At 41.5% G+C, this 25,487-nt stretch overlaps 1 protein-coding gene across 2 annotated transcripts in view; it reads right to left on the bottom strand.

Moving 5' to 3' along the window:
* Nucleotides 1-25,487, bottom strand: part of LOC137524890 (uncharacterized protein C21orf58-like) — a 59,666-nt gene that overhangs the window by 5,573 nt on the left and 28,606 nt on the right. For both annotated transcript variants that reach the window (XM_068245376.1, XM_068245375.1), the window contains exons 2-7: nucleotides 20,410-20,470; nucleotides 16,600-16,657; nucleotides 14,749-14,822; nucleotides 14,434-14,619; nucleotides 12,330-12,444; nucleotides 5,822-5,961 (exon numbers count right to left, since the gene is read on the bottom strand). In XM_068245376.1, the coding sequence (XP_068101477.1) occupies nucleotides 5,822-5,961; nucleotides 12,330-12,444; nucleotides 14,434-14,619; nucleotides 14,749-14,822; nucleotides 16,600-16,657; nucleotides 20,410-20,469 (633 nt within the window). In that variant the 5' untranslated portion in view covers nucleotide 20,470. The remainder of the gene's footprint in view (nucleotides 1-5,821; nucleotides 5,962-12,329; nucleotides 12,445-14,433; nucleotides 14,620-14,748; nucleotides 14,823-16,599; nucleotides 16,658-20,409; nucleotides 20,471-25,487) is intronic.

Raw genomic sequence — 25,487 nt, 5'->3', positions numbered from 1 at the left:
GGACTTTAATCGCTTTACTTCTAGACTAGAAAGCACCTACAAAAAAGAAACACAGTCCCTCAAATCAGAAATATCGCATATTGGACATAGAGTTGAGGAAATTGAAACGTCTATTGATAAAATAAATGCCAGACTGGACACTCACCAAAAAGCTATTGTAGCTCAAGCCGATCAACAGCAAAATTTCATATACCACATGGACGACATGTAGAATCGCAACAGGCGAAATAATATAAGAATTAGAGGTGTCCCTGAGACAGTGGAGTCTAAGGATGTGGAAAAGGCAGCGCAGAAAATCTTCCAGCAGCTTCTGCAGAAATCTGACCCGATAGAAATTGACAGAGCCCACAGAGCTTTAGGTCCCAAAAGCACTGATCTAACCAGACCACGAGATATCATCGTACGAGTCCACTTTTTTAAAGTAAAAGATGACATCATGAATGCGGCCCGAACACAAGATTCCATTCTGTTCAATGAAGACACCATCCAACTACTTCCAGACCTCTCCAGGCAGACCCTTATTTTGCGACGGGCTCTAAAACCACTTCTCGAGGCCCTCAAAGAACGAGACATAAAATACAAATGGGGATACCCCTTCCAGCTCATTGTGACCCATAATGGCAAAACAGCGATTTTCAAAAATGTCGGTGACTTGCCTAACTTCCTGGACTTGACAGAGCTTCCAAAAATCTCTCTCCCAGACTGGCCCTTTTCTACCAATCCGCTGAGTCCCCCTCCTCGTAAAGAGAAGTGGCAAGCTACTCAATCTCGAAGACAAAGGAGACAGAAAAACCGTAACATTACTACGGGTCCATAAAACCTTTTGCTCTGGTTCATACTCATGGACTCACTACATTTTCTCCCTTATTGGTTTAACTTAGCCTACTTGACCTTATATCCTTAAAATCTGTTGTGCATGATAGCTGCATCTAACCCTTTGCTTCATTAATATCATACTGTTATAGCTTACTCAATGCATTTTCAATATACTAAAGGTCAGATACAGGCTAACTCATTAAGATTCCTATTAAGCATAATTGATGTTTTCTCTGCTGTTACAAGCTTGAATAGGGTTAGTTCAATGTTATGATGTGATATCGTTTCAAATATCAGTTCCTAATTGCTGTTCGTTCACAAGCAAAATTATATCTTTATATACTAAACCACTGCGCTAGAGGTTAATGCTTGCTCATGATCCTATCTGGGCGCACCACGGTTATCCACATTTACCCACAAGCCTGGGGAAATCTTATCCAGGCATGCAGGTTATCCTGTTACCCCTTCCCTCCCCCCATTCCCAGTTCTAGAGGTCGAAACCCCACTACCAGATCATACCATACACCCTTCAACAGGCACAATGGCCACACCCATTAGAATTAAAATTTGCTCCTATATTGTTCAGGGCTTCAATTCACCTAGTAAACGTTCAAATATACTGAATTTTCTGCACAAATCCCATTCCCAGATCTTATTCCTACAGGAGACACACTTTAAATCCATGCAGACCCCGGTCATGGACAGAGGGAACTATCCCCTATGGATACATAGTACTAACCCAGTCTCCAAAACTAAAGGAGTCTCCATAGCATTCCATAAATCACTCCCAGTTACCATCTTAGAACACCAAGTAGACCCTAACGGCAGATATGTCTTGGCCAAAGTATCTCTCCATGGAAACATATATACTTTGGTAAACACATAACTCCCAAATACTAATCAGATCTCATTTGCTATTAATCTCATAAACCGAGTGACATCCTTTGCTTCTGGAACTACTATACTCGGAGGAGATTTAAATTTTTCACTAGACCCTAAGGTAGACACATCCTCTGGAAGACACTCCCTTCCAATAAAGGCCTTGCACTGTTTCAAAAAGAAAATTGCCCAACTAGGCCTCCTGGACATATGGAGAATCCTAAATCCACTCACAAGAGATTACACCTACTATTCCAATCCTAACAAATCATACTCAAGGCTGGACTATCTCCTTGCTCCTGCTTCCATACTAGACCTTTTTCCAGCAGTAGATATAGGTTCTATAGTTTTATCCGACCATTCCCCCATCTTCTTGTCCTTTCAGCTACCCAATACCATCGCCCCTCAATGGTCTTGGAGACTAAATGAAAGCCTACTAAAAGATCCACAATGTGCTGATGAAATTCAGTCTACTATAGGCCATTTCACACAAGACCACTCAGGAGATACCACATCCGCCCCAATTAAATGGGAAGCCCTTAAATGTACCTTGAGGGGTGTATTCATTAAACATGGGTCCAGAATCAAAAAAGAGGATAAATCATTAATAGCAAACCTCCTTACTCAGATAAAACACCTGGAACTTATCCATAAACGAAACCTCTCAGAACAAACTGCAGTTTCTTTATCGAACTGCAGAACTCAACTAAAGCTATTGATAGACAAACGATTTCTCATTGCAAGGGATAAGACCAAAAGACTATATTTTGAGCACGGAGGTAAATGCGGTAAACTTTTAGCATCTCAACTACACCCTAGATCTAACAACACCCATGTTCGATCAATACACACCAAACAAGGCTCCTTTACACATAGTCCCAAATTAATATCTGCAGCTTTCCGAGACTTCTACCATACTTTATATAATATTCCTGATAATTTGAAAGGCCTTACTCCGTAACAAGTCTCTGAGAAACTACACACCTATATTAAGAAAACAGCCCTACCAACTATCTCTGAAACAGAGAAATTAGAACTTGAGAAAAAATTTTCTGAAGAGGAATTCTCACATGCCCTAAAACACACCACTACAGGCAAATGTCCAGGCCCAGATGGATTCACGGCTAGATTTTATAAACAATTCAAACGCTATATCTCATCCCCATTCTTAGAATCCTGTAATAACATATCTCCATCTTCTCCATTCCCTAGACAAGCACTGGAAGCCCATATATCAGTAATACACAAACAGGGCAAAGACCCCTCCTCATGTGGTAATTACCGCCCAATTTCTCTCATCAACGTGGACGTGAAATTATATTCAAAAATGATAGCTAATCGCCTCCAACAATTTCTTCCCAAGTTAATTTCTGGGGATCAAGTGGGATTTGTTCCTAAAAGGGAATCCAGAATGAACACTACTAAAACACTGAACTTAATTTCATATGTACAATCTCATTCCATCCCTACATGCCTACTGAGTGTTGACGCTGAGAAAGCTTTTGACAGGGTGGACTGGAGGTTCCTCCAGGCCACCCTGTCACAAATAGGACTGGGTACATCCTTCATTGATAAAATCATGGCCCTCTATACGAACCCCTCCGCCCAAATAAGAATAAATCACACATTATCCGAACCTTTCCAGATACGCAACGGCACCCGCCAGGGCTGCCCCCTCTCCCCTCTACTTTATGTGTTAGTAATGGAACATCTGGCCAACGCCCTAAGACTGAACACTGGAATTCATGGAGTAACAATTGGAAAGGATACCCACAAAATAGCACTATACGCTGATGATTTATTAATATATATAACTTAACCAACTATATCCTTCCCACTTGTCCTAAAAGAATTTCAGGAGTTTGGGGTACTCAGTAACTTCAAAGTAAACCTTTCAAAAACTGAAGCCCTAGACATCTCTCTTCATCCACATACTAAAGAGGTACTAGGTTCCTCCTTCCAATTTAGATGGCAAGACTTGGCCATACAATACTTAGGAGTTCGGGTTCCGAAAGACTTAAATAAACTCTACCTTCTCAACTTTGTTCCATTACTTAAGGATATCCAAACTCAGCTTAAATCCTGGTCTGGCCTACCCCTCTCGCTCACAAGCAAAATCAATGTCATTAAGATGGACACGCTCCCTAAGCTATTATATAAATTTCAAACAATCCCAATTACTCTCCCAATTGACTTCTTTAAATCTCTAAAATCACTGGTAACTAAATTTATTTGGTCTCCAGGTAGACCCCGCATAAAATACAAATTATGGGAAACAGGCATAGGTAAACATTTCTCCCCAGAAAAATGGCAAAAAATCTTCTCACTCACACACTCCCTCTCGATATGCAATGTTTTACAAGAACGGAACTATAAAATTATAGCACTATGGTATAGATGTCCTACAAGATTAAAACAAATGTTTCCTGAAACCTCAGACCTTTGCTGGAGATGTGGCAAAGAAACTGGTTCCCCATTTCATATCTGGTGGGAATGCCCCTTAATACATTCTTTTTGGGAGAAAATATTCAACATATACAAAGCTATGATGCTGACTGAGATTGATTGTGTCCCTGAAATAGCCATCTTCTCTCTTCTCCCAGGCTCTATCCCCAAAATTAAAAAAGGTATACTCAAACATTGTCTGACAGTCGCAAGGACAGCCATTGCCAGGGCCTGGAAAACTCCTACCTCACCCCCCATACAAAACTGGCATGAAGCTATGAATGAATTAATGAGGATGGATGAGTTAACTGAACCAAATCCAGAAAGACCGAGCTCCTTCACCTCAACTTGGTCTGTCTGGACAGACTATAGGGTGTCCCAGTCCTACCTAGACATGATATAATAATTAAGGGAAAACTCTTCCATTGATCATTTGTCCAATCAAGTCCGTAAACACCAGTAGCTTATAAATGTTCATATAATATGTTGAGAATCTGTATTAGGGTATTGGTATCAGACTAATTCCAATGCAATTACTATATATATGTCTTTTTCCTCAGCAACAGAAAAGGGGTTAGAACCTCTACCCTCAATCCCTCTCCTCCCCCCCTGAATGCAGCCCTATCCCCCCCCCTCCCCTTTCCAAATGCACCACTCCTTTCCCTCACCACCACCCCTCCCTCTTTCCCCTCCCCATCCCCCACTCCCTCCCCCCCCCTCCTCAGCAGAATACAGGTCTTTCCTACCTGCAAGTAGAAAATACTTAAGATACATTACTCCTTAGTATGCAATTCCCATTTCTTATAATTATACAGCATGGGTATGTTCTATTGCATAAGGAGTATACTATCATCTTCTTCGAAGACCCTTAAATGATACTTGCAAGATATACCATACATATGCAAACCTGTTATATAATTTGTTCTGAAGTGTCTGTATAAGTGAAAAGAATACTTGTATTATCTGCCTGACAAAAATTTCAATAAAAATAGATTTAACAAGAAATGAGACCCTAGGCGAGGCTGCTGCTTTAGTTTCCCCCTGCTTGTACTGGGATCCCTTAGAAAAGAGAGGAGATTAAAACAGGAGTATACAGAAGATTTCAGGTAGGACCCCTATACACCCACCAAACCCTTGTGGGAAGACAAAAGGGAAAATCGAGAGCTCGCAATAGTGTAGTATGTTCCGATAATGTTAAAGAAGTGACATAATACTCACAAAGAAAGGTTACCGCCAAGGCAACCACTGTTCAGGCAGGTGGGGAATTTGAACCTGACCCCAATCAGGTAAAAAGTTACTCTCCACCAAAATAGCGTAAAATACACTAAAAACATTTTAAAAAGGGAAGTTATGGTGGACTTACCTCCCTATAGATGACTCGATTTTGTCACATAAAAATAACTTTATTATATAATTCAGTGGAGTAGAAGTACATAGTAAAGCTCTTTTTATCTAACAAAATTGAGTCATCTTTGGGAAGTTAAGTCTACCACTACCTCTCTTTTTAAACTTTTTTTTAGTGTGTTTTATCCTATTTTGGCACCTCTGTGTCCCTGTACCCAACAGAGCTAAATAGGCTTTGTCAAGCTCTGCCTAATTCTACACAAAAGATAGCAGTTAACTAAAGTATTAAAAAGTATCAATGTATGTAATCAGACTGTTAAGCCAGCCAGAAGCTTACCTGTTGGGACTGAGGTTGAGCGGGGGGTGCATTCCCAGTAGTCGGTGACAATGCCATAGGGGGCAGTGCTTTCAGCATCATGTTCTGCATAATGATCTGGTGCATCTGGGCATTCTGCATAAGCATCATCTCAACCATGTCTACAAAAAAACCCAACAGGTAAAAACTAGCAACTGCTCCAAAGACAAGCTGAATATTTTTTTATTGTCAATGTTTTAATGTGCAAAATTATTCAGTGTGAGAAATCCTGCATAGAGTTTGTCCTGGTAATCTATAACTGATATGGCTCTATAATTAAAATAGAATTGAATAGTAAAGACTATGGGCTTGATTCACCAAAGCGTGCTAAGTGCTAGCACGCCAGTGAAAAGCCCCTTAGCACGTGCAGACTGCCTCTTCACGCGCCAATATGTGCATAAGAGTTTACGCTTCGCGTGCAAACTAGCGTGTTAAGCAATGCCTTCACGTACTAAGGAGACTTAGCACACAAAGTCACCCTAGTTTGCATGTGCAAAGCCTTAACATGTGCTAACTAAGTTAGCACTGGTTAGTGAATCAAGCCCCATATAAGTGCAAAGTGGCCAGCAGAATAACCTTTTCTTGGAGGGGGGGGGGAGGGCACATCATGTACTTGGCACATTTCCAGTACCACTCATTTTCTATCTCCTGTACAGTACATTCAGCTGGCCTGATCTAGTGCATGTATGAATACAGTAGAATCTCGTCACAGTAAATGCTGATTTAGTAAACTTCTGGCTAAAGTAAACTCAGTCCCCAGGTCTGAAAAATCCCTGTATGAATACACAAAGTGTAATCAATCCTGATATAGTAAACATCAGATATAGTAAACTACTTGGCCAGGTCTCTTGAAGTTTACTATAAGAGGATTTGCGGATCAGGTAATTTGGGTGCTGGGATCAGCAGTCGTCTGATAGATGCCCAAGTGGTGAGTTGAGCACCCAATGCGGGTATTAGCCAATCGGCCACTACTTAGGAATCAATGGTTGTAGCTGATTGGATATAATTGGATACAACTAGTGGTTGTTTGATGTTAGGAGGTTAGTTTTAGGCACTTAGAGGATTAGGCATTAGGTGGGGGGGTCTTTTTAGGCACTTACAGGGGAGCGGTCAAGTGAGAAAGGGTGCCAGGTAGTGCATAGGAAAATAAATGTAAACAAAACTAATATTTTGTAGCTGGTGGCACCACGCGGCGCTCAACTTGGCATCACCGTGATACATACTAATTTTATTGTATCTTATTTGTTAACAATATGTTGGGTAACTTAGCATGAGGGAACATGATTGGTCTCTAAGGGTGCACAATTATAACTATTCTACTGTTCTTTGTTCACAATGAGATAGATCAGATATTACCTATTTGTAAGGAATGTCCTCAATTTTGTGCTTGTCTAGCATTAGTTTCAGCACTCTACAAAGGGCCAGATTGTGCCACCTAAAATCCATGAAATCAGTATAGTTTTCTTGTGGGTTATCAAAGTCAATAGTTTCCTTAGATCTTGCAGTGACCATTACATTGGCCATAACATTCAACTTGGCTTTATAAAGAACAAGTCAATCAGTATTCTGGGTGTATGGTGGTCAGTGCATATAAAGCCAAGTGCTCTGTTTGGTCAGGTTAAACTTCTTCCTCAGCAACATACTTTGCCAATCATTTGATGGAGCCCTTGGAAATCCTTCCACAAGCCTGTCACCTCAAGAATTTCTAATACCTTTATTTTGACTGTGACAAATTTTCCATGTTCTCTTAAGAATGATTTATACTATGGTTCTTGCAGTGCTGTGCATTGTGTTTTAACCTAACATAAAAGAACAGACCCACACAGAGCTATCGTTTGAATGTGCAGTTCTCATGTACAGCATTGTGGTGCACAATGCACTTCAGCACGCATGTTACCACACAGCAGATAAGTTGACATTCCACCAGCGCTTAGTACAGGTACAGTGGATGTACTTGCTGAGGGCATGTTGTTACAAGAGTTGCTGTATTGTACACAAAGTAATCCTCAGCACTCAGTTCTGACAGACAGAAAAGTGGTTCCAATAAAATATATAATTAAAAACAGAATACTTCATAGTAAAGGAGAGTCAGGCCGAGGAACCAAGAAAAGAAGCTCAACTTCTTCCTGTTGACTCTATTCACTGGGCTTTTTTCTGCCTCCTCTGAAAAAAAACCTGTAATACAGAGGCCTAGCTGGATAACCGAGATGACCATGGGCATCAATTCAAACAGTGCAATTCCCATACAAGTTCTGCTCCTTGCTATTTTTGATGACCCCAATTATACAATGCCCACTAAACTATTATACATCACTTTGTTGACATACCAGGGACGGATCTAGACCAAGTTGCGCCTGGGGCAAGGTCAGGTTTTGGCGCCTATGCTCTGATCCCTACTGTTCGAGGGTGGTGATTTACTGAACTCCCCCATGTGACGACCCCCCCCTCCCCCCCCCCCCCCCCCCCCCGCAGCCATCCCCTGCCCGGTGTAACTATACATAATGAGCCTTCGATCCTGTGGATGTCACACAAGCTCTGCAGCTCCTTCTTCTCTGTCGAGACACAGACACGTGGCTTAGTGACATCACCAAGCAGGGAAGACGGAGCTGCAGCGCTTGTGTGACATCCATCCGCAGGATCGAAGGCTAGGTATGTAATATCACAACGAACAGGGGATGGCTGCGGGGGGGGGGGGGGGGGTGGCGACACACGGGGAGGTTTAGTAAATTGCCACCCTCGGAGGTGGATGAAAGAGAGGATTGCAACAAACGGGGAGTCAGTAAATTGCCACCCTTGGAGGGGACGAAGGGGGGGATTGCAACAAAGAGGGTGTCAGTAAATCACCACCCTTGGAGAGGAAGAAGGGGGGGATTGCTTTACACGGGGGGGGGTGGGGGGGGAATAGAACAGGGGGAATGCCGCAGAGGAGCTAGAGATCTCCCTGCTGGTAATGACGAGTCTCACTCGTCATTAACAGCGACACATAAGCCGTCGCGTCACGCTCCCGCGTCCACCTATCAATTCTGCCAACTGCCAAGTGTTTATTTCCCCATCCAAATTTTGCCACCTTTTTAAGAATTTAACAAACTGCGTCTGGGGCAAGAGACCCGCCTGCCCCCCCCCCCCCCCCCCTGATCCGTCCCTGTGACATACTGGTAATTAATGTGGCCTGCTGCTCTCCTCAGACTTGGATTGGAACATGTCTCCTCCCATATGCTCAAGAGTATATGACTCTTTACATACTGTAATCATCTGAGGCAGAGTTCTACCCCAGATCCCACAGGAGATCTGAGCAGGGCAGCAGGTGGGGCGTTTGTTAATGATTACGACTATGTTAGGACACATAGTAGAAATAATTAACACTATACCGTATCACCAATATTTGGCAGTTGAAAGTGGGGCTCAGCTGGGCCTTTTGGAGGCATTTCTGCAATGACAGACACTTGAGGAAAAGGGGAGAAATGTGAGATGATTGCAGTGTGTAGACTGGAGGAACCAATGGATGCACAGAGAGGAAGTGCCTTTCAGGCCCAGCACCTTTTCTGCAGGAAGTGACATCAAAGACAACGCAGGAGAGCCACAGGTATTTTTAACATTATATTTGGGGGACAAGCAGTGTCCAGCAGAGTTTTCCTGTAGGCTCTGTGCAGGGTACTGGAGAAAGGGTAAACATTTCTGTGATCACATGCTATACACTATATGTGTGAGACTATACTTTGCTGTTTCCACTTCTTTGCATAACACTATGTAAAAGTGTACCTAGTAATGGAAGTCCCATCACAACTTTGCTGTGGAGACCCATACTTTGTTGTTATGCCTCTGCTTGGGGAAAGATATCTGTAACCAGATACGGACGGATCCAGGATATATATTTCATTTTGTACAATTTGGTGTACAGTTCAGGCATGTTTAAAGGACAACTAACCTAAAAGGGATATGGAGGCTGACATATTTGTCTCCTTTTAAACAATGCACCCTACCTGGCTGTCCTTTTGATCCTCTGCCTCTAATACTTTTAGTCATAGACAGTGAACAAGCATGCAGATCAGATGTTTCTGACATTATTATCAGATCTGACAAGATTAGCTTCATGCTTGTTTCTGGTGTTATTCAGACACTACTGCAGCCAAATAGATCAGCAGGGCTGCCAGGCAACTAGTATTGTTTAAAAGGAAATAAATATGGCAGCCTCCATATACTTCTCAATACAGTTGTAGGTAAGTTTGACTGCATTTACTGCATGCTTGTTTCAGGTGTGTGATTCAGGCACTGCTGATGCATGAATGTTCAGCAGGATGCCAGGCAACTGGTATTATTCAAAAGGAAATAAATATGGCAGCCTACATATGCCATTTGGGTCAGTTGTCCTTTAAAAATGTATTAGCAGCTGGTTTCCTCAAAGCACAAAACAAGGTATCCAAAAGCAAAAATGTGATTTGGATGCAACAAGTGATAACATGGCGCTTTTTTTTTTTTTTTTTGTATATTGGTAACCACTTCACCACTAGGGGTTTTTTTCCCCTTATGGACAAGAGCAATTTTCACATTTCAGCATTCTTCCTTCTTATTCCCCAATAACTTTATCACTACTCATCACACCAAAATGATCTATATGTTGTTTTTCACCACCAATTAGGCTTTCTTTGGGTGGTACATTTTGCTAAGAGTATTTTTATTTTATACTAGTAAAAAGGCCCGCCAGTTAAAAAATGGGCACTAGGTCACAGCTGCTACCCCCCGCAATGCGCGCACATACGCGTCCCACTTGCTCGTTCCCCAACACTGTCTGAAGTATATGCACACAGGGAGCTGCTTGCTTGGCAGTTGGAAAAAGCTCTTATTTCCCACAATGCAATGAGAACCTCTGTGAACCACACACAGCAAATTGTCAGATCCGGCCCTGTGTCCTAACTGCCCTGGCTGCGCACATGCTCAGTACAAAAAAGCCAGGGACACACAACCATTCAGTTGATGATGCAGGGACACTTGCATTTTATTGCATAGGATGGATTTTAAAGGGAATTTAAAAAAAAATCAATATTTCTCAGTTTTCAGCCAATATAGTTTTAAAATAAGGTACATAAAGGCAAGGATGTAGGAAAAGAGTCGGCACTACAACTCTCTCTGCATGCAGGAGGGAGGTGGCAGGAAGCACAGCCTTCTTACCCTTTGGTTTTCAAACAGCGTGCTCTGGCTTGAATGTATATAGAAATGGCATGGTGGAAACAAAGAAGAGAAGTCGGCACTTGCTGTAGCTTTTCATTTAATCCAAAGGTGGTGACACATCATACATAGCAGTGTATCAAAAAATAGACATACCATATGAAGAGGCCGTGCGGAGGTGGTGGGTGCTGGCCCAGGGAAGCCTTACGGCCGTTTCGCGCAGATTACGCGCTTCTACAGAGGCTCCGTAGAAGCGCGTAATCTGCGCGAAACGGCCGTAAGGCTTCCCTGGCCCAGCACCCACCACCTCCGCACGGCCTCTTCATATGGTATGTCTATTTTTTGATACACTGCTATGTATGATGTGTCACCACCTTTGGATTAAATGAAAAGCTACAGCAAGTGCCGACTTCTCTTCTTTGTTTCTACCTAGTTTTAAAATAATAAGAGCTACTGTAATTAAAACACACATCTTATTTGCCCAATTATTACAACATTTCAATTATTTCCATAGTACAATGTATGGTGAAAATATTTTATATGGAAGTAAAGGTGTATTTTTTCCATTTTTTTTTTTATTATTGCAATCCCTTATTTGTAAAAAAAAACAACAAATAACAATAATATACCCTTATGACATCCATATTTAAAAAAATTAGGTCACTAACATAACAATTTAATGTATTCACTTTTAAATTCTGTCGTGTTGTTTTTGTTTTATTTATTTTTTATTATAGTAACTGTGCGGACAGTGAGGGGTTAATCGGGGTTTTATTTATATGTTTTTTTGGGGATTTTTTTGTAGATGAAAATAATAGTCAAGTACATTATTAATTTTGTCCACTAGATGGCACCATCAAGTATAGAAAGATGAATCACAGCTTGCGTTGCATTGTAATGTTGGGTTGCAACTTTACAATGTCCTGCTGTGAACTTAGCCTTACAGTTTTTCAATGAATAATCTCTGATGTTTGTTGCAGCAGGGATTTTTCATAAATCCGGCACTTAGATTAGTGAATGGTAATATGTTCCCATTCACCAATCTATCCTGTAACTGTCGGTCATGGGGCGAATGCAGGTTCGCATGCGCCGCACATCAGAAGCCATAGACGAATATCTACGCCCCTGGGATGGGAAGAGTACTCCCGTGGGGTGGCTACTGTTTAATCAGTATACTGAATTTATAAAGGAAAAAAAATATTTTAGTAGCAAACTATGATAACATGATATTGATTGTCTTGGTAAAAAAAAATAGTCATTTTGCACTTTTGGGTGGCTGCTGTTTTTGAGTAAAGTCTATATAGTAAACATTGTTATGTTGTCTTACCTTCTTTAATGCTGCCTGATCTTGGTGGCTGATAGGCTTGTGGAGGAGGAATCTGAGTGATTAGTGGCTGCTGAGCAGGTAGCTGCTGAATAATTGTGGCTGGTTGCTGGGGTAGCTGTAAATAGATACAGGTAGAGAATATGATTAATCAACACAGGTATCTGCAGCCAAAATAGAGCAGTTGTTCAAAGAAAATAGTAAGGTTTTAGTCATACATTAAGCACAATTATATCCAAAAATGTTTAAGGTAAACTCTAATAGCAATCAGGGTGGTAAGTGAATATAAACAGCGTATAGGTGCTAAATGCTGGACAGGAGACCTCCTTCATGGCCATATGTTTTGGAACTGCAGTACAACTTGCTTTCCTCTAAGGCAAGGATGTCAAACTCCAGTCATCAAGGGCCATATTCATGCCAGTGTTTAGGATGAACTGAGAAAAGGGGCAATGTGTTAGTGAACGACACCTTTCCTGATTCAGCCCGATTTAATTAATTTGAGCTGTGCCAAAAATGTGTGAGGTTCTCGACCCTTGAGTTCAACATCTCTCCAAGGGCTGGTTCACACTCTGATAGCAAAACACATTCACAATCGCTGAGCGATTTTGATGAGCAAATTTGTGGCATTTATTAGGCAATTCAATTTCGTGATTCTCATTTGGGGGAAGGAAAATTGCATCTCCATCATGGATGAAATGCTCCATGCAGCGCATGTGTGATTTATACAAATTGCAAATGCTGCACTGGTCCAATGGGGATACATTGTTACAGCGCTTCGCTGATCATCCGCGATTAGCAAAGCTCTGAAACGCTCATGAAAAGCACCCCAGTGTGAATGAGCCCTAAGGGTTCAGCTGCTGGCTGGTCAGAAAAGTGGAACCATGCGCAAATCTCTGGCACGAACCGCTGGCAATAGCACTCTTGTACTACAGGTCAGGCTAATTACACAACAAGGGATATTCTGCTGGCGTTAGTATCAGCAATATTACCATTGTTTGTGCCTCAGGCCTCATGTGTCATGAGGAGGGTGATTCACTAAGTCAGGGTAAAGGTGTAAACACCAAGAGCTGGTCAGGGTAAAGGTGTGGAAACCATGAGCTGGAATATAAATAGATCAATAGGTATACTCAGAGGCAAATTGAGATATTGAATTTCCAGCCAGAAGGGGGCTTATTTCTTACTGAATTGACTATTGGCCAACATGAAAAAACAATAGGATGCTTCAGGGGAAAATTCAAATAAACGCTGACATGGCTTCAGATCAGTATTACGACAGGGAGGGGCAACAGATGGTGATCTCCTAGCAAAATGATAGAACAAACAAAGAACAGAAGGCAGAATGATAAAAGAAAATAAAGACCAAAAAAGCAGAGTGAAGTTTACAGATAAAATTGGTAGAAGAAGAAGAAGGAAGATTACAGATGAAAAAGACAGAAGTAGAATGAAGTTTACAGATTAAAATGACAGGAGTAAAATTAAGTTTACAGATGAAAATGAAAGACATAAAATGACGTTTACAGATGAAAATGACAGAAGAAGAATTAAGTTAATAGATGAAAATGACAGAAGTAGAATGACATTTACAGATGAAAATGACAGAAAAAGAATGAAGTTTACAGATGAAAATGACAGAAGTAAGTAATGAGTTTACAGATGAAAATGACAGAAGAAGAATTAAGTTAATAGATGAAAATGACAGAAGAAGAATGAAGTTTACAGGTGAAAATGACAGAAGTAAGAAATAAGTTTACAGATGAAAATGAAAGCAGAAGAATGAAGTTTACAGGTGAAAGCGACAGAAGTAGAATGAAGTTTACAGTCGAAAATAACAGAAGAAGAATGAAATAGAATGACTGAGTAGATTGAAGTTTACAGGTGAAAATTACAAAAGAAAACTGAAGTTTAAAGATGAAAATGCTGGAAGAAGAAAATGGTATACAAGAGAAAAAGAAAGCATACACAAATAGGAAAAGGGATAAAGATGGAAATAGAAAAGTATAGATTAAAAAAAAAAAGATAAAAGGGAATTAAGATTAATTGTGTATCTCTATATTGAGTAGTAATGCCATACACTTTCTTGGCTGCCTGCCACAGAGGATGCACAGACCTGCTGCTGAATAATTCTGGGTGGTTCTGGAGCAGGAGGAGGTGGATAAAAGCGCACTGGTGGTTCTGCTGGCGGTCCTGTGTGATAAATAGGCATTGGGGCTGCTATGGGTTCTATACTGATTCTTTTCCTTCGTGTTCCTTCCCAAGTATGGGGTCGAGCGATCTCTTCCAGAAGGTGTTGCTCCTGGAAATGAACCCACAAAAATAAAGATACAACTTTATCTGCCAATGTGCGCATTTCTTCTAAAACGACACAATTCTGTAACACGTTCACATCCACTGATAACACTGTGTTGTGTCTTATTGTACTCACTCTCAGTTTGTGCAGCAGATCCTTCCTCCTACGTAATGCAGACTGCAGAGCTTCATCCTGTCCATCGTAACTCCCTGGCGACAACAGAGAGTGTATCAAATGTTAAACTCAGGAAAGCATTATTGCTTTACATTATTTTGTTAATTGCCCCTTTTTTGTTTATATGATTTATTGTTTTCTAAAATTAAAATGTTGTATACTTAGGGGCTGATTTACAGTAGCATGAGAATTATAGCAGTGATTACCATTGTAACTATCTGTGATGAAAACAGTAGAATTGGGCGGCTATGGCGGCACCAACAGGGTCATTTGGGTGCCGGGGGCTGAAGTTTTATAGCCAAATTCCAGCTAATGGTTAAAGCGGTGAAGGTAGCAGCAGATACGAGGTAGCGGTTGGCAATCTGACACTGTTAGCAGTGGCCTATTAGCGGTTGTGAATAGAGGTCCTTAGTTAGCGGTGGAGGAGTTTGGCTATTATGCTGCCAGATTCTGGGGAGTGGCTGGCGATGAGTCTGCATAGCAGAGGTAGGTATGGGGAGGCTAGTGATAGACATAGCTGGGTGGTGGGCAGTGAGTGTCAGGCATAGGTGGGTAGATAATGTTAATCATGGGTAGGGGGTTAGGTGGAAGTAAGGGTTAGTATTAGGCCTAGGTATGTAAAGTCAAAGTATAGTTAAGAGAAGGGGTAGTAGAGGATCGATAATGTTACAATCAGCTTCATCCCGCGCCCAAATTAACTGATTACACACAAAATAAATGTGCTGCAGAAAACTGCAGTAAAAGAAAGTAATTACATTTCATTATTGCATCCTGTGGTGATACGTCAGTGGTTAGGCAGAGATGACATGATAGTAATTATGGTAATTGTCAGGAGGTAGCACCGGATAATACGTCCACCCCCTGACTGACTGACTTTCACTGGTATCGTTATTTTTAAGATGGCAATACTTATGCAGGACATCTTAGCCAGTATTAACTTATTCCTGTCTGTGTCTGAAAAGAGCAGTGATACGACAACAGGAAAAGGTACAACTTGCCGCAGATGCCTTACCACTATTTTCTAAAAAGCAGTAACATAAAAATGCAACGATAAACCTGTATCCTTGCATTATCATACTTTTATGAATCAGCCTTATGATTACTTGTATTAAGGCTGTTGCACCCTGAATACATAGCATCCAGTTTTATTCTACAGTAACTTTAACTTTTAACCTGACTTAGTAAAATAAAATAAAAAAGACCTCTGGGGTCCTCATGCTCTGGGTAATGCCAACTGTTTTGGAGACATTCCCTTCACTTTTGCACCAGCACAACTTTGTGATGTCTGCTGACTAAAAAAGACCAGTAGCTACTGTTTCAATAGACTTTACACTGTTTCAGCAGATCTTGCTCTGAAAAGTGCCTGTAGTAAAACGTAGGTGCTTGCCAGCTCACATTCTGCAGGTTAGGGTTGTTAAAGTGAACCTAAAGCAAGAGGTACATGGGGGCTGCCATATTTATTTCCTTTTAAATAATACCTGTTGCCTGACAGTCCTGCTGATCTCTTTGGCTGCAGTAGTGTCTGAATCACACACCTGAAACAAGCATGCACGCTAATCCAGTCAGATTTTTGTCACAAACACCTGATCTTCACGCTTGTTTAGGGTCTGTGGCTACAAGTATTGGAGGCAGCAGATCAGCAGCCAGGCAACTGGTATTGTTTAAAAGGAAATTAATTATTCCCTTTCAAGCTAGAATTCTAGGGAAAGAGTAGATGTAACTCATAACGAAAGTAAGGACCAGTGTGTCATAATGTATGTTTTTTTACACTGATTAATCATAGTGCTGCAAATGAGCATTGATTGCTCTTACTTGCTGTTGTGACTTCTACATCATCATCTTCATCAAGATCACGCTCATTTTCTAGCCTCTGCAATCAAACAAGAAAAATGCAATTCTGTTAAAGGAAAATGTTTTCTTATTTAAAATAATATTATGACTATTAAATAATAATGAAAAAACAATCATATACATTTACAAGCCCTAAAATGTAGATAAGCAGTGATGAAGCTGGTCTTGCTAAAAGCTTTTTCTTTGGCAATGAACAGTATAAATCCTATTTCAAAACGTTCTAGCTTATCTGATGGTGAACACACTAAGGTATTCTCCTTCCCCAGTTTTGTAATAATGCACATGGCCATTTACTGGACCATGCAAACCAGGTAATGGCCTAGTGTACCCGGCCCATTGCATGCTGGGGAGAGAGCTGCCAAAATCCCTTCTCACTGCTGTTATAGGGTAACTAACTACTTTAACCACTTTGTTCTACGTCAAGGAGGACATGTGCACACCCGCGCGCTCCCGGCAGCGGATTTGTTAGCCCAGGAATCAATGAATCGGGCCATGGTGCCCGATCACTGATTCCTCTCCCCCGCAGAAAAAGCACCAGCTTCTCTCGGAAGCTTCGCTTTTTCTGACTCCTATGTCCCTCTAAGCGTACATTGTACGCTTAGAGTGACGTAATGTAAAAAAAAACTGCCATCTTGTGGCCAAAAAGTAAAATTACATCTAAAAGTAAAAAAAAATTTAAATACACATTTATTTCCCCAAATCAAACACTATTTACATCCCACCCTCCCAAAAATACCCACATAAAATGTTTAATAAAAAAACAAAAAAACATTACAATAAAAAAAAACAAATATTTACCTAAGGGTCTAAACTTTTTAAATATCTATGTAAAGATGAAATATTTTTTTCTTTCTTTTTTTTATAAGCTTGTAAATAGTGATGGATGCAAAACGGAAAAAATGCTCTTTTATTTCCAAATAAAATATTGTCGCAATACACTGCATGGGTTTCCTCCGGGCACTCCGGTTTCCTCCCACATTCCAAAAACATACGGATAAGTTAATTGGCTCCCCCTAAAATTGGCCCTAGACTACAGTACTTACACTACATAATATAGACATATGGCAATGGTAGGGATTAGATTGCGAGCTCCTTTGAGGGACAGTTAGTGACAAGATATATATATACACTGTACAGCGCTGCGTAATATGTCGGCGCTATATAAATACTAAATAATAATAATAATAATAATAGGGACATAATTTAAATGGTGAAATAACCGGGACAAATGGGCAAATACAATATGTGGGTTTTCATTATGGAGGCATGTATTATTTTAAATCTATAATGGCCGTAAACTGAGAAATAATGAATTTTTTCAGTTTTTTTCTTATTCTTACTGTTAAAATGCATTTACAGTAAGGTAGCTCTTAGCAAAATGTACCACCCAAAGAAAGCCTAATTGGTGGCGGAAAAAACTAAATATAGATCAGTTCATTGTGATAAGTAGTGATAAAGTTATAGGCTAATAATTGGGAGGTGAACATTGCTTGGATGCATAAAGTGAAAACGACCGAGGGCTTAAGTGGTTAAAGTTCTGGTGGTCCTTGCTCCCACAGAGTAAAGTATGTGCATAAAGCATGGTATATGCATAAAGACTGCCAGAACTAGGTAGTGGAAACTCAGTGTTAGCAGCCTCACAGCCCAATACCTATGGAAAATAGTGGTAAGGAAAAATAAAAAAAAATAGCAGTACAGAACTAGTCACCACTAGTCTAGCTGTGTGTTTTTTAAATTTGGGTTTAGATCAGGGTTGCCAACCGTCCGTCTAAGGACGGGCAGTCCGTAATTAAGACATGAAATTTCCCCTGTCCGTACTGCCCGTCCTTTTGGGACAGGCGTCCGTTAAAATAACTCTCTGACACTGCTACTATAGGCAGCCTGGTCCCCTGCGGCTGCCCTGATAAAAACTTTTTCCCTTTCCCTCCCGCCCTCCAATCAGAAGCTTCTATTTTCCCCTTCCCTCCCGCCCACCAATCAGGAGCTTCTATTTTCCCCTTCCCTCCCGCCCACCAATCAGGAGCTTCTATTTTCCCCTTCCCTCCCGCCCACCAATCAGGAGCTTCTATTTTTCCCTTACCTCCCGCCCACCAATCAGGAGCCTTCTTTTTTTATGCTGGTGCCTTCTTCCAGCCAATGAGAGAGGCAGCCAGCCGACAGAGCTCGCCCTCCACAAACTCCGTCTACTGTAGCAGACAGTAGCACAACAGGTCAGGAGAAAGAACTGTTTACCATTCACAGCCGTGTTCTTTAGATCTCAGCCAACCAGGTATAAATTAGTGTAATTCCTGTGAGACTGTGTCGTCTGCTCCTGGGGTATATGACCTCTGCAGCCAGGAGCGGATGACACAGAATTCCTCTGCTTATGGTGTGTGTGACACGATGCAGAGCCCTGACAAGCAAGACAGGGCTGCATGTCTCACACAATGCTAATAATGGATGAAAAGCTGCCCTAAAGTAATGCTGTGCAACTTAGTGTACTATTGCTGTCTAGTATTGCATACAAAACTTTTGTTTTATTGTGAGGTGCATGCATTTTCTATTATAGTTACATAAAGGAGATCCATAAATTATATCAGCCATTTCTCAGTGAATTATATAATAGGAAATAAATGCACCTTACAATAAAACCTCACTGCACCACCAAGGCAAGATTTGGACATATGAAAAATGCCATAATAATCTACCCCTCTGAGGTAGATGGCTGACCAGGGTTGCCAAGCATCCATATTTAGATGGACTGTCTATCCAAATGCTCCCCAAAATCACTTGTCTGTTCATACCTGTATTGTGTGCTCCTGCTGTCCCATGCACTTTCAGACAGCTATCCTATGCGCATGCGCTTGGCGTACGTGCTTCGCTGTCCTAGGTTGTTATTTGTGGGTGGTGGAACATTGTCTAATTTCTTTTAGGGTCACTTTACCTGTGTTTTAGGAGAGAACTTGCGTCCACTGTATTTGTGTTACTCTGTTACATAACAGTTAGCTCAGCCCACATCCTGTCATGGCCACACCAATTTTTTGCCACGGCGCGCTATGCGCGCCGCACTCCTATTCTGGTCCAACCCCCCAGTCAAACGTGAAAAACCCAATGTGGCCCTTGAGTCAAAAGTTGGCCCACCCCTGGATTAGAGTAGACTGTGGGCTCCTCTGAGGACATTCAGTGGCATGATAATTTACTCTGTGAATTGCTGCCGCAGATTTAAGTGCTATTTAAATACCTAATAATATGGTAGGACATTAGACTATGACCGGATTAAATTGTGAGCTCCTCTGAGGATTGAGTGACATGACTATGTACCCTGTAAAGTGCTGCAGAAGATGTCATTGCTTTATACAGGGCTGTGGAGTTGGTACAAAAGTCATCCAACTCCGATGCCTTTTATGAAACCATTGACTCCAGGTACCCAAATATTGCTCTGACTCCTCGACTCCGACTCCACAGCCCTGGCTATATAAATATTTAAAATAATAATAATGGCCAGAGCTTAGAGCCACCCACAACTCTACTTAAAAGTGCGCTTTTAACTCCACCCCCAACTCCACCCCCTGTCCGTCCAAAATTTTGAGTGTCCTGCTTTTTGGGGCCTTTTGTCCGTCAAAAATTAGAAAATAGGTTGGCAACCCTGGTTTAGATGGATTTTAATCACGCATTTGGAAAGTTAAGATGCCATTTGCATGAATATAGTAATGCAAGAAAAAAGAATTATGAATGGATTCGAAAACTGAAACACTTCAATTACAGAAAATAAAGAAAAAACACCATCCTCACCTTCTCCAGCAGTTTCAGCTTCAGCCGGGTCATATGATCTATCAGCGACGGGTCCGTCATTCTTTGTGTGGCAATAAATAAATATGTTGAGAATGTGAGACTTTATGCAATCCATTCCTATTGTACAATTGTTATTGTGCATCAACATACCTATTGTCAGAAGAAGGCCCTTGGAGTAGTATTCCCAAAACTCACTCCCTACCTAGCTGCTTAGGGGATACCTGCCTTGAGATGGTGTGAATGCATCTGGTTGGTTCAGATGCTGCCTCCTCTTTTCAAAACATTCTATACAATGGCCTCAATTCACTAAGCTTTATCAAACATTTTATCAAACGTTTGATAATTTACCTCATGGGTAAAATCTAATTTTGAATTCACTAAGGTGTTATAGATTTATTGAATGTTTTATTGATAAAACATTTGACAAATATGTAACACCTAAGTGAATTCAAAATTAGATTTTACCCATGAGGTAAATTATCAAACGGTTGATAAAGTGTTTGATAAAGCTTAATGAATTGAGGCCAATGTCTCTGGTTTTGCTTTTGATTGAGCTTATGAGAATCTTTTATACAAAGGCCTGATGAAGGGCACATCTTGTCGGAAACAAACTTGTGTCATTGCTGAAACAATATATGCTCATTACATCAAGCCAGATCATGAGCTTTGTCAGTCTCATGAAGGATTTCATAATCCTGAATATAGCCTCTGATGCTTTGTTGTGATATTTATGAAGATTGATTTTTTTGGATTATTGCAAGGGAGCATTTTTTGTATTTTAGTATCAATAAAAGTAAATTAAGTATTTGCGGCTGCAATACCCTATTGTGGTGTCTTGAAGAACCCAAAGCCCTCATAAAATACATTGAGTGTCAAGATTGGGTATAGTGGACTTCCCTTTGAAGGACTAAACATTCTTTGCAGAGGCGTAGCTATGGGTGGGCAAGGGCGCAGCTGCTGCACCCCCACGCATGTTAGAGGCAGCTTGCTGGCTACCCGAAGTGCCCCTGCTTCTCTCCCTCCCTCTGCAGAGGAGTGCAGAAACGTTACAGCAGCTGGAAAATTGGGCACATCTGTCTATATAAAAAGGAGGAAGGGGAGCAAATCTGGCTTTATAAACAGAAGGAAGGGGGGCACATTTGGCTATCTAAAGGGGGGAAAGAAATCAATCCCGGCAGAACTCGACCCTTTAAAGTGCATGTAAGTGCTTTTATTGCATCTTAATGGCAGCTGTACATCAGCATCACAACAGCATGACGTTTCGGGCAAAGGCCCTTTATCAAATGCTGAAGTTCACAAACTATTGCAAGACATATATAGGATTTCAAAAAAACACACGCCCTCTTAGGGGGTGGGCACTATCCTTAAAGTTACATGATCTCTTACTAGGGGAAAGACAGCAATAGACTATTAGAACGGGTTATAAAAAGCATCTCAGACTGAAGTCCTCATTTAACCCTCCTGGTGACTGGGTCCCCAGCCTGTCCATCCAGTAGGCCTCCCTCCTTAAAAGGGCATTCCTTTGATCTATCCCTTCTCGACTCTGTATCACCTCCAAAATCTGCCATCTTATCTGCGTTACTCCATGGCGTAGCTCAACAAAGTGGCGCGCCAGCGGTGAATCTTTTTTCTTTTGTACATCTCCTTCTCTCGCTCTAGGGGGATTCTGTATGGTACTTTTATGCTCATTGAGCCTAGTTTTTATGTCTCGTGTGGTCTGGCCCACATAGGCCAGACCACATGGGCATTTAATGAGATATACTACCCCCTTGGTGTCACAGGTGGCATAATGTTTAAGTGGGATAGAAACCCCTGAACTTGGGTGGCGTACTTCAGAGCCTTTAATAATGCTATTACAATGCTGGAAACTGAGACAAGGAAATGTCCCTATTTTTACTGGACCCAAGAACCTCTGTGTTTTAATCCCTGTGCGGCCTATATCTGCCCGTACTAGGTGATCTTTCAGTGACTTGCCGCGTCTGTACACAAATCTCGGTGGATTCTTACATATATGGACAAGCTGGGGATCACTCTCTATGACCGGCCAAAACTTATATACGGCATCACGTAGGAGTTTAGATTCTCTACAATAAGTAGTGATAAAATTTACTTCCTTGGACTCCGTGTCTGTTTCTACTTTATACTCCCTTAATGACTTTCTGTCCAATCTCAATACCTCTGCTGTGATTTCATCACATCTTTTCTCACTGTAGCCACGCCTGACAAAATCTTGAGTGAGGAGCCGTGCCTGCTCAAGGTATAAATCATCAGTGGAGGTGATCCTCCTAGCTCTGATAAATTGACTTTTGGGGAGACCCCGAACGAGGGGGCGTGGGTGGCAACTATCTGCCGACAGAAAAGAGTTCTTGTCGGTCTTTTTCCTATATAGGTTAGTTACCACTCCATCCCCCTCCCTCATGATCTCCACATCCAAAAAATGCATCTTATGCACATCATATTCCATCTTAAATTTCAACGTTGAGTGCCTCTGGTTAAGGTCATCATAGAACCGGCATAGCTCCTCTTCACTGTCTATACATATGTTCATTTTCTAATTGATGTTTGATCTCTAATTCGTAATCTTTACGATCTTGTATCACCGTGGCCCCCCCCTTGTCTGCTCTTTTAATTATTATGGATGTGTCCCCTTTAAGTGCCATCAGCGCACTATATTCCTCTTTGGTTAAATTATATTGCCTCCTTTTACTTTTCTCCACATGATGTTTGGTTTCTTTTAGCACAAGATTTTCAAATAGTTCCAGTGCATTGCTGGTGAACGGGGGATCAAGTTTACTTTTAGGTTTTAATTTCTTAGGAATCTCGACCTCATCTCTCTGTCTATCTATTATTTCTCTCTCCCTCCTTGGTCTGTTAAGGCTAAACCAGGTTTTCCATCTGATGTTCCGTGTATATTTGTATAAATCCACTTTGATGTTGAACATGTTAATCCCTGAGGTTGGTACAAAACCTAGTCCCTTATTCAGAACATTCACCTCCATTTGCGTCATTTTTCTACTCGATATGTTATAAACTGTACAGTTTCTGTCCCATACACTATTCTCTTGTTGTATATCTTGTTCACCATTAATCCCCATGCGTTTGTCTCTAAACAGCGTGATCCCATTTGTATCAACATTACTCACATTTCCCTGCTGAGTGTCCGTGCTGAGCGCAGGGGGATCTGTGCTGATCGCGGAGATGTCTGGTTGTCGGCACATAGTTATTGAGGCTGACTCCGGGTGACCGGGCGCCTCACTGGTTGATGTGGGTAACCCTGCGGACTTCCTCTGCCGCCTCTGCCGCGACCCCTGCCTCTTTCGCCTCCGGCTCCGCCTCTTCCTCTCGGCGGGTGCCTGTTTCCGCCTCTGGGCTCTGAGGGCTGCGTATGGGAAAAAGGAACAGCGTACTCTTGCTCACTACCCGACAATTCAGGATCTGACGCCCCGCCAGCTGGGGGAGGAGGATTTCTGTTGTACTGTCGCACTATTCTCCGTGCTAGCCTCCAGGTATATACCTGATTCTTTTCGTAGTCTTTAGTATCTCTTTTGAATTTATCAACTTTAACTTTCAAAATACTTTCTTTCAGTTCTTTAATTGTAGTATCTAGTTGTAATTTAAAAGTATTATACGCTTCCAGTGTCTCTTTGCTTAACAAATCACTTGTCAATCTTTCCACTTCACTCCTGATTTCCGTAATTTGAGGATGCAAATACTGTACTGTGAGAAGCATCAAGTGTTGAGAACACTTATTTAGAATGCCATGCCACTTGGCTACAAATTCTGGATTGTCCTTACACAGCAGTGGCGATAGGACAATTCTTAGACCTCTAGGGATTCTGTCCACTTTTATATATTCCGTTAATGTGGATGCATGCAGGGATAGTGTTACTTCTTTCCTTATTGCTGCTTCTAATTGTATTTTGATCTGTTCCACTGGATCCACTTGCGTACCTGTAAAGGTATATTTGAAAGAATCCCCCAGCTCCAAAATTGCTGCTCTTTCCTCTGAAGAAATGCTGTAGTACTCTGCTTTATTCTCGCTTATGCTAGCGATCTCCGCAAACGACATATTCGTATTCCCGTGGCTGCTGCAGAATAGATGGTAGATCCAATCGCAATCTGTACTGTTTCCGCCCGCCTCTAGGATCAATCTGGTGTATATATTGGGGAGTCCTATCCGGGTTAGAGGTCCATCACTCCTCAATCCACAATCATCCAGGTAAAGAAATCAATCCCGGCAGAACTCGACCCTTTAAAGTGCATGTAAGTGCTTTTATTGCATCTTAATGGCAGCTGTACATCAGCATCACAACAGCATGACGTTTCGGGCAAAGGCCCTTTATCAAATGCTGAAGTTCACAAACTATTGCAAGACATATATAGGATTTCAAAAAAACACACGCCCTCTTAGGGGGTGGGCACTATCCTTAAAGTTACATGATCTCTTACTAGGGGAAAGACAGCAATAGACTATTAGAACGGGTTATAAAAAGCATCTCAGACTGAAGTCCTCATTTAACCCTCCTGGTGACTGGGTCCCCAGCCTGTCCATCCAGTAGGCCTCCCTCCTTAAAAGGGCATTCCTTTGATCTATCCCTTCTCGACTCTGTATCACCTCCAAAATCTGCCATCTTATCTGCGTTACTCCATGGCGTAGCTCAACAAAGTGGCGCGCCAGCGGTGAATCTTTTTTCTTTTGTACATCTCCTTCTCTCGCTCTAGGGGGATTCTGTATGGTACTTTTATGCTCATTGAGCCTAGTTTTTATGTCTCGTGTGGTCTGGCCCACATAGGCCAGACCACATGGGCATTTAATGAGATATACTACCCCCTTGGTGTCACAGGTGGCATAATGTTTAAGTGGGATAGAAACCCCTGAACTTGGGTGGCGTACTTCAGAGCCTTTAATAATGCTATTACAATGCTGGCAACTGAGACAAGGAAATGTCCCTATTTTTACTGGACCCAAGAACCTCTGTGTTTTAATCCCTGTGCGGCCTATATCTGCCCGTACTAGGTGATCTTTCAGTGACTTGCCGCGTCTGTACACAAATCTCGGTGGATTCTTACATATATGG

The sequence above is a fragment of the Hyperolius riggenbachi genome, chromosome 7 (assembly GCF_040937935.1).
Source record: "Hyperolius riggenbachi isolate aHypRig1 chromosome 7, aHypRig1.pri, whole genome shotgun sequence".
Taxonomy (NCBI): Eukaryota; Metazoa; Chordata; class Amphibia; order Anura; family Hyperoliidae; genus Hyperolius; species Hyperolius riggenbachi.
Note: the sequence above shows the minus strand (reverse complement) of the source record. Positions and strands in the feature narration are given on the sequence as shown.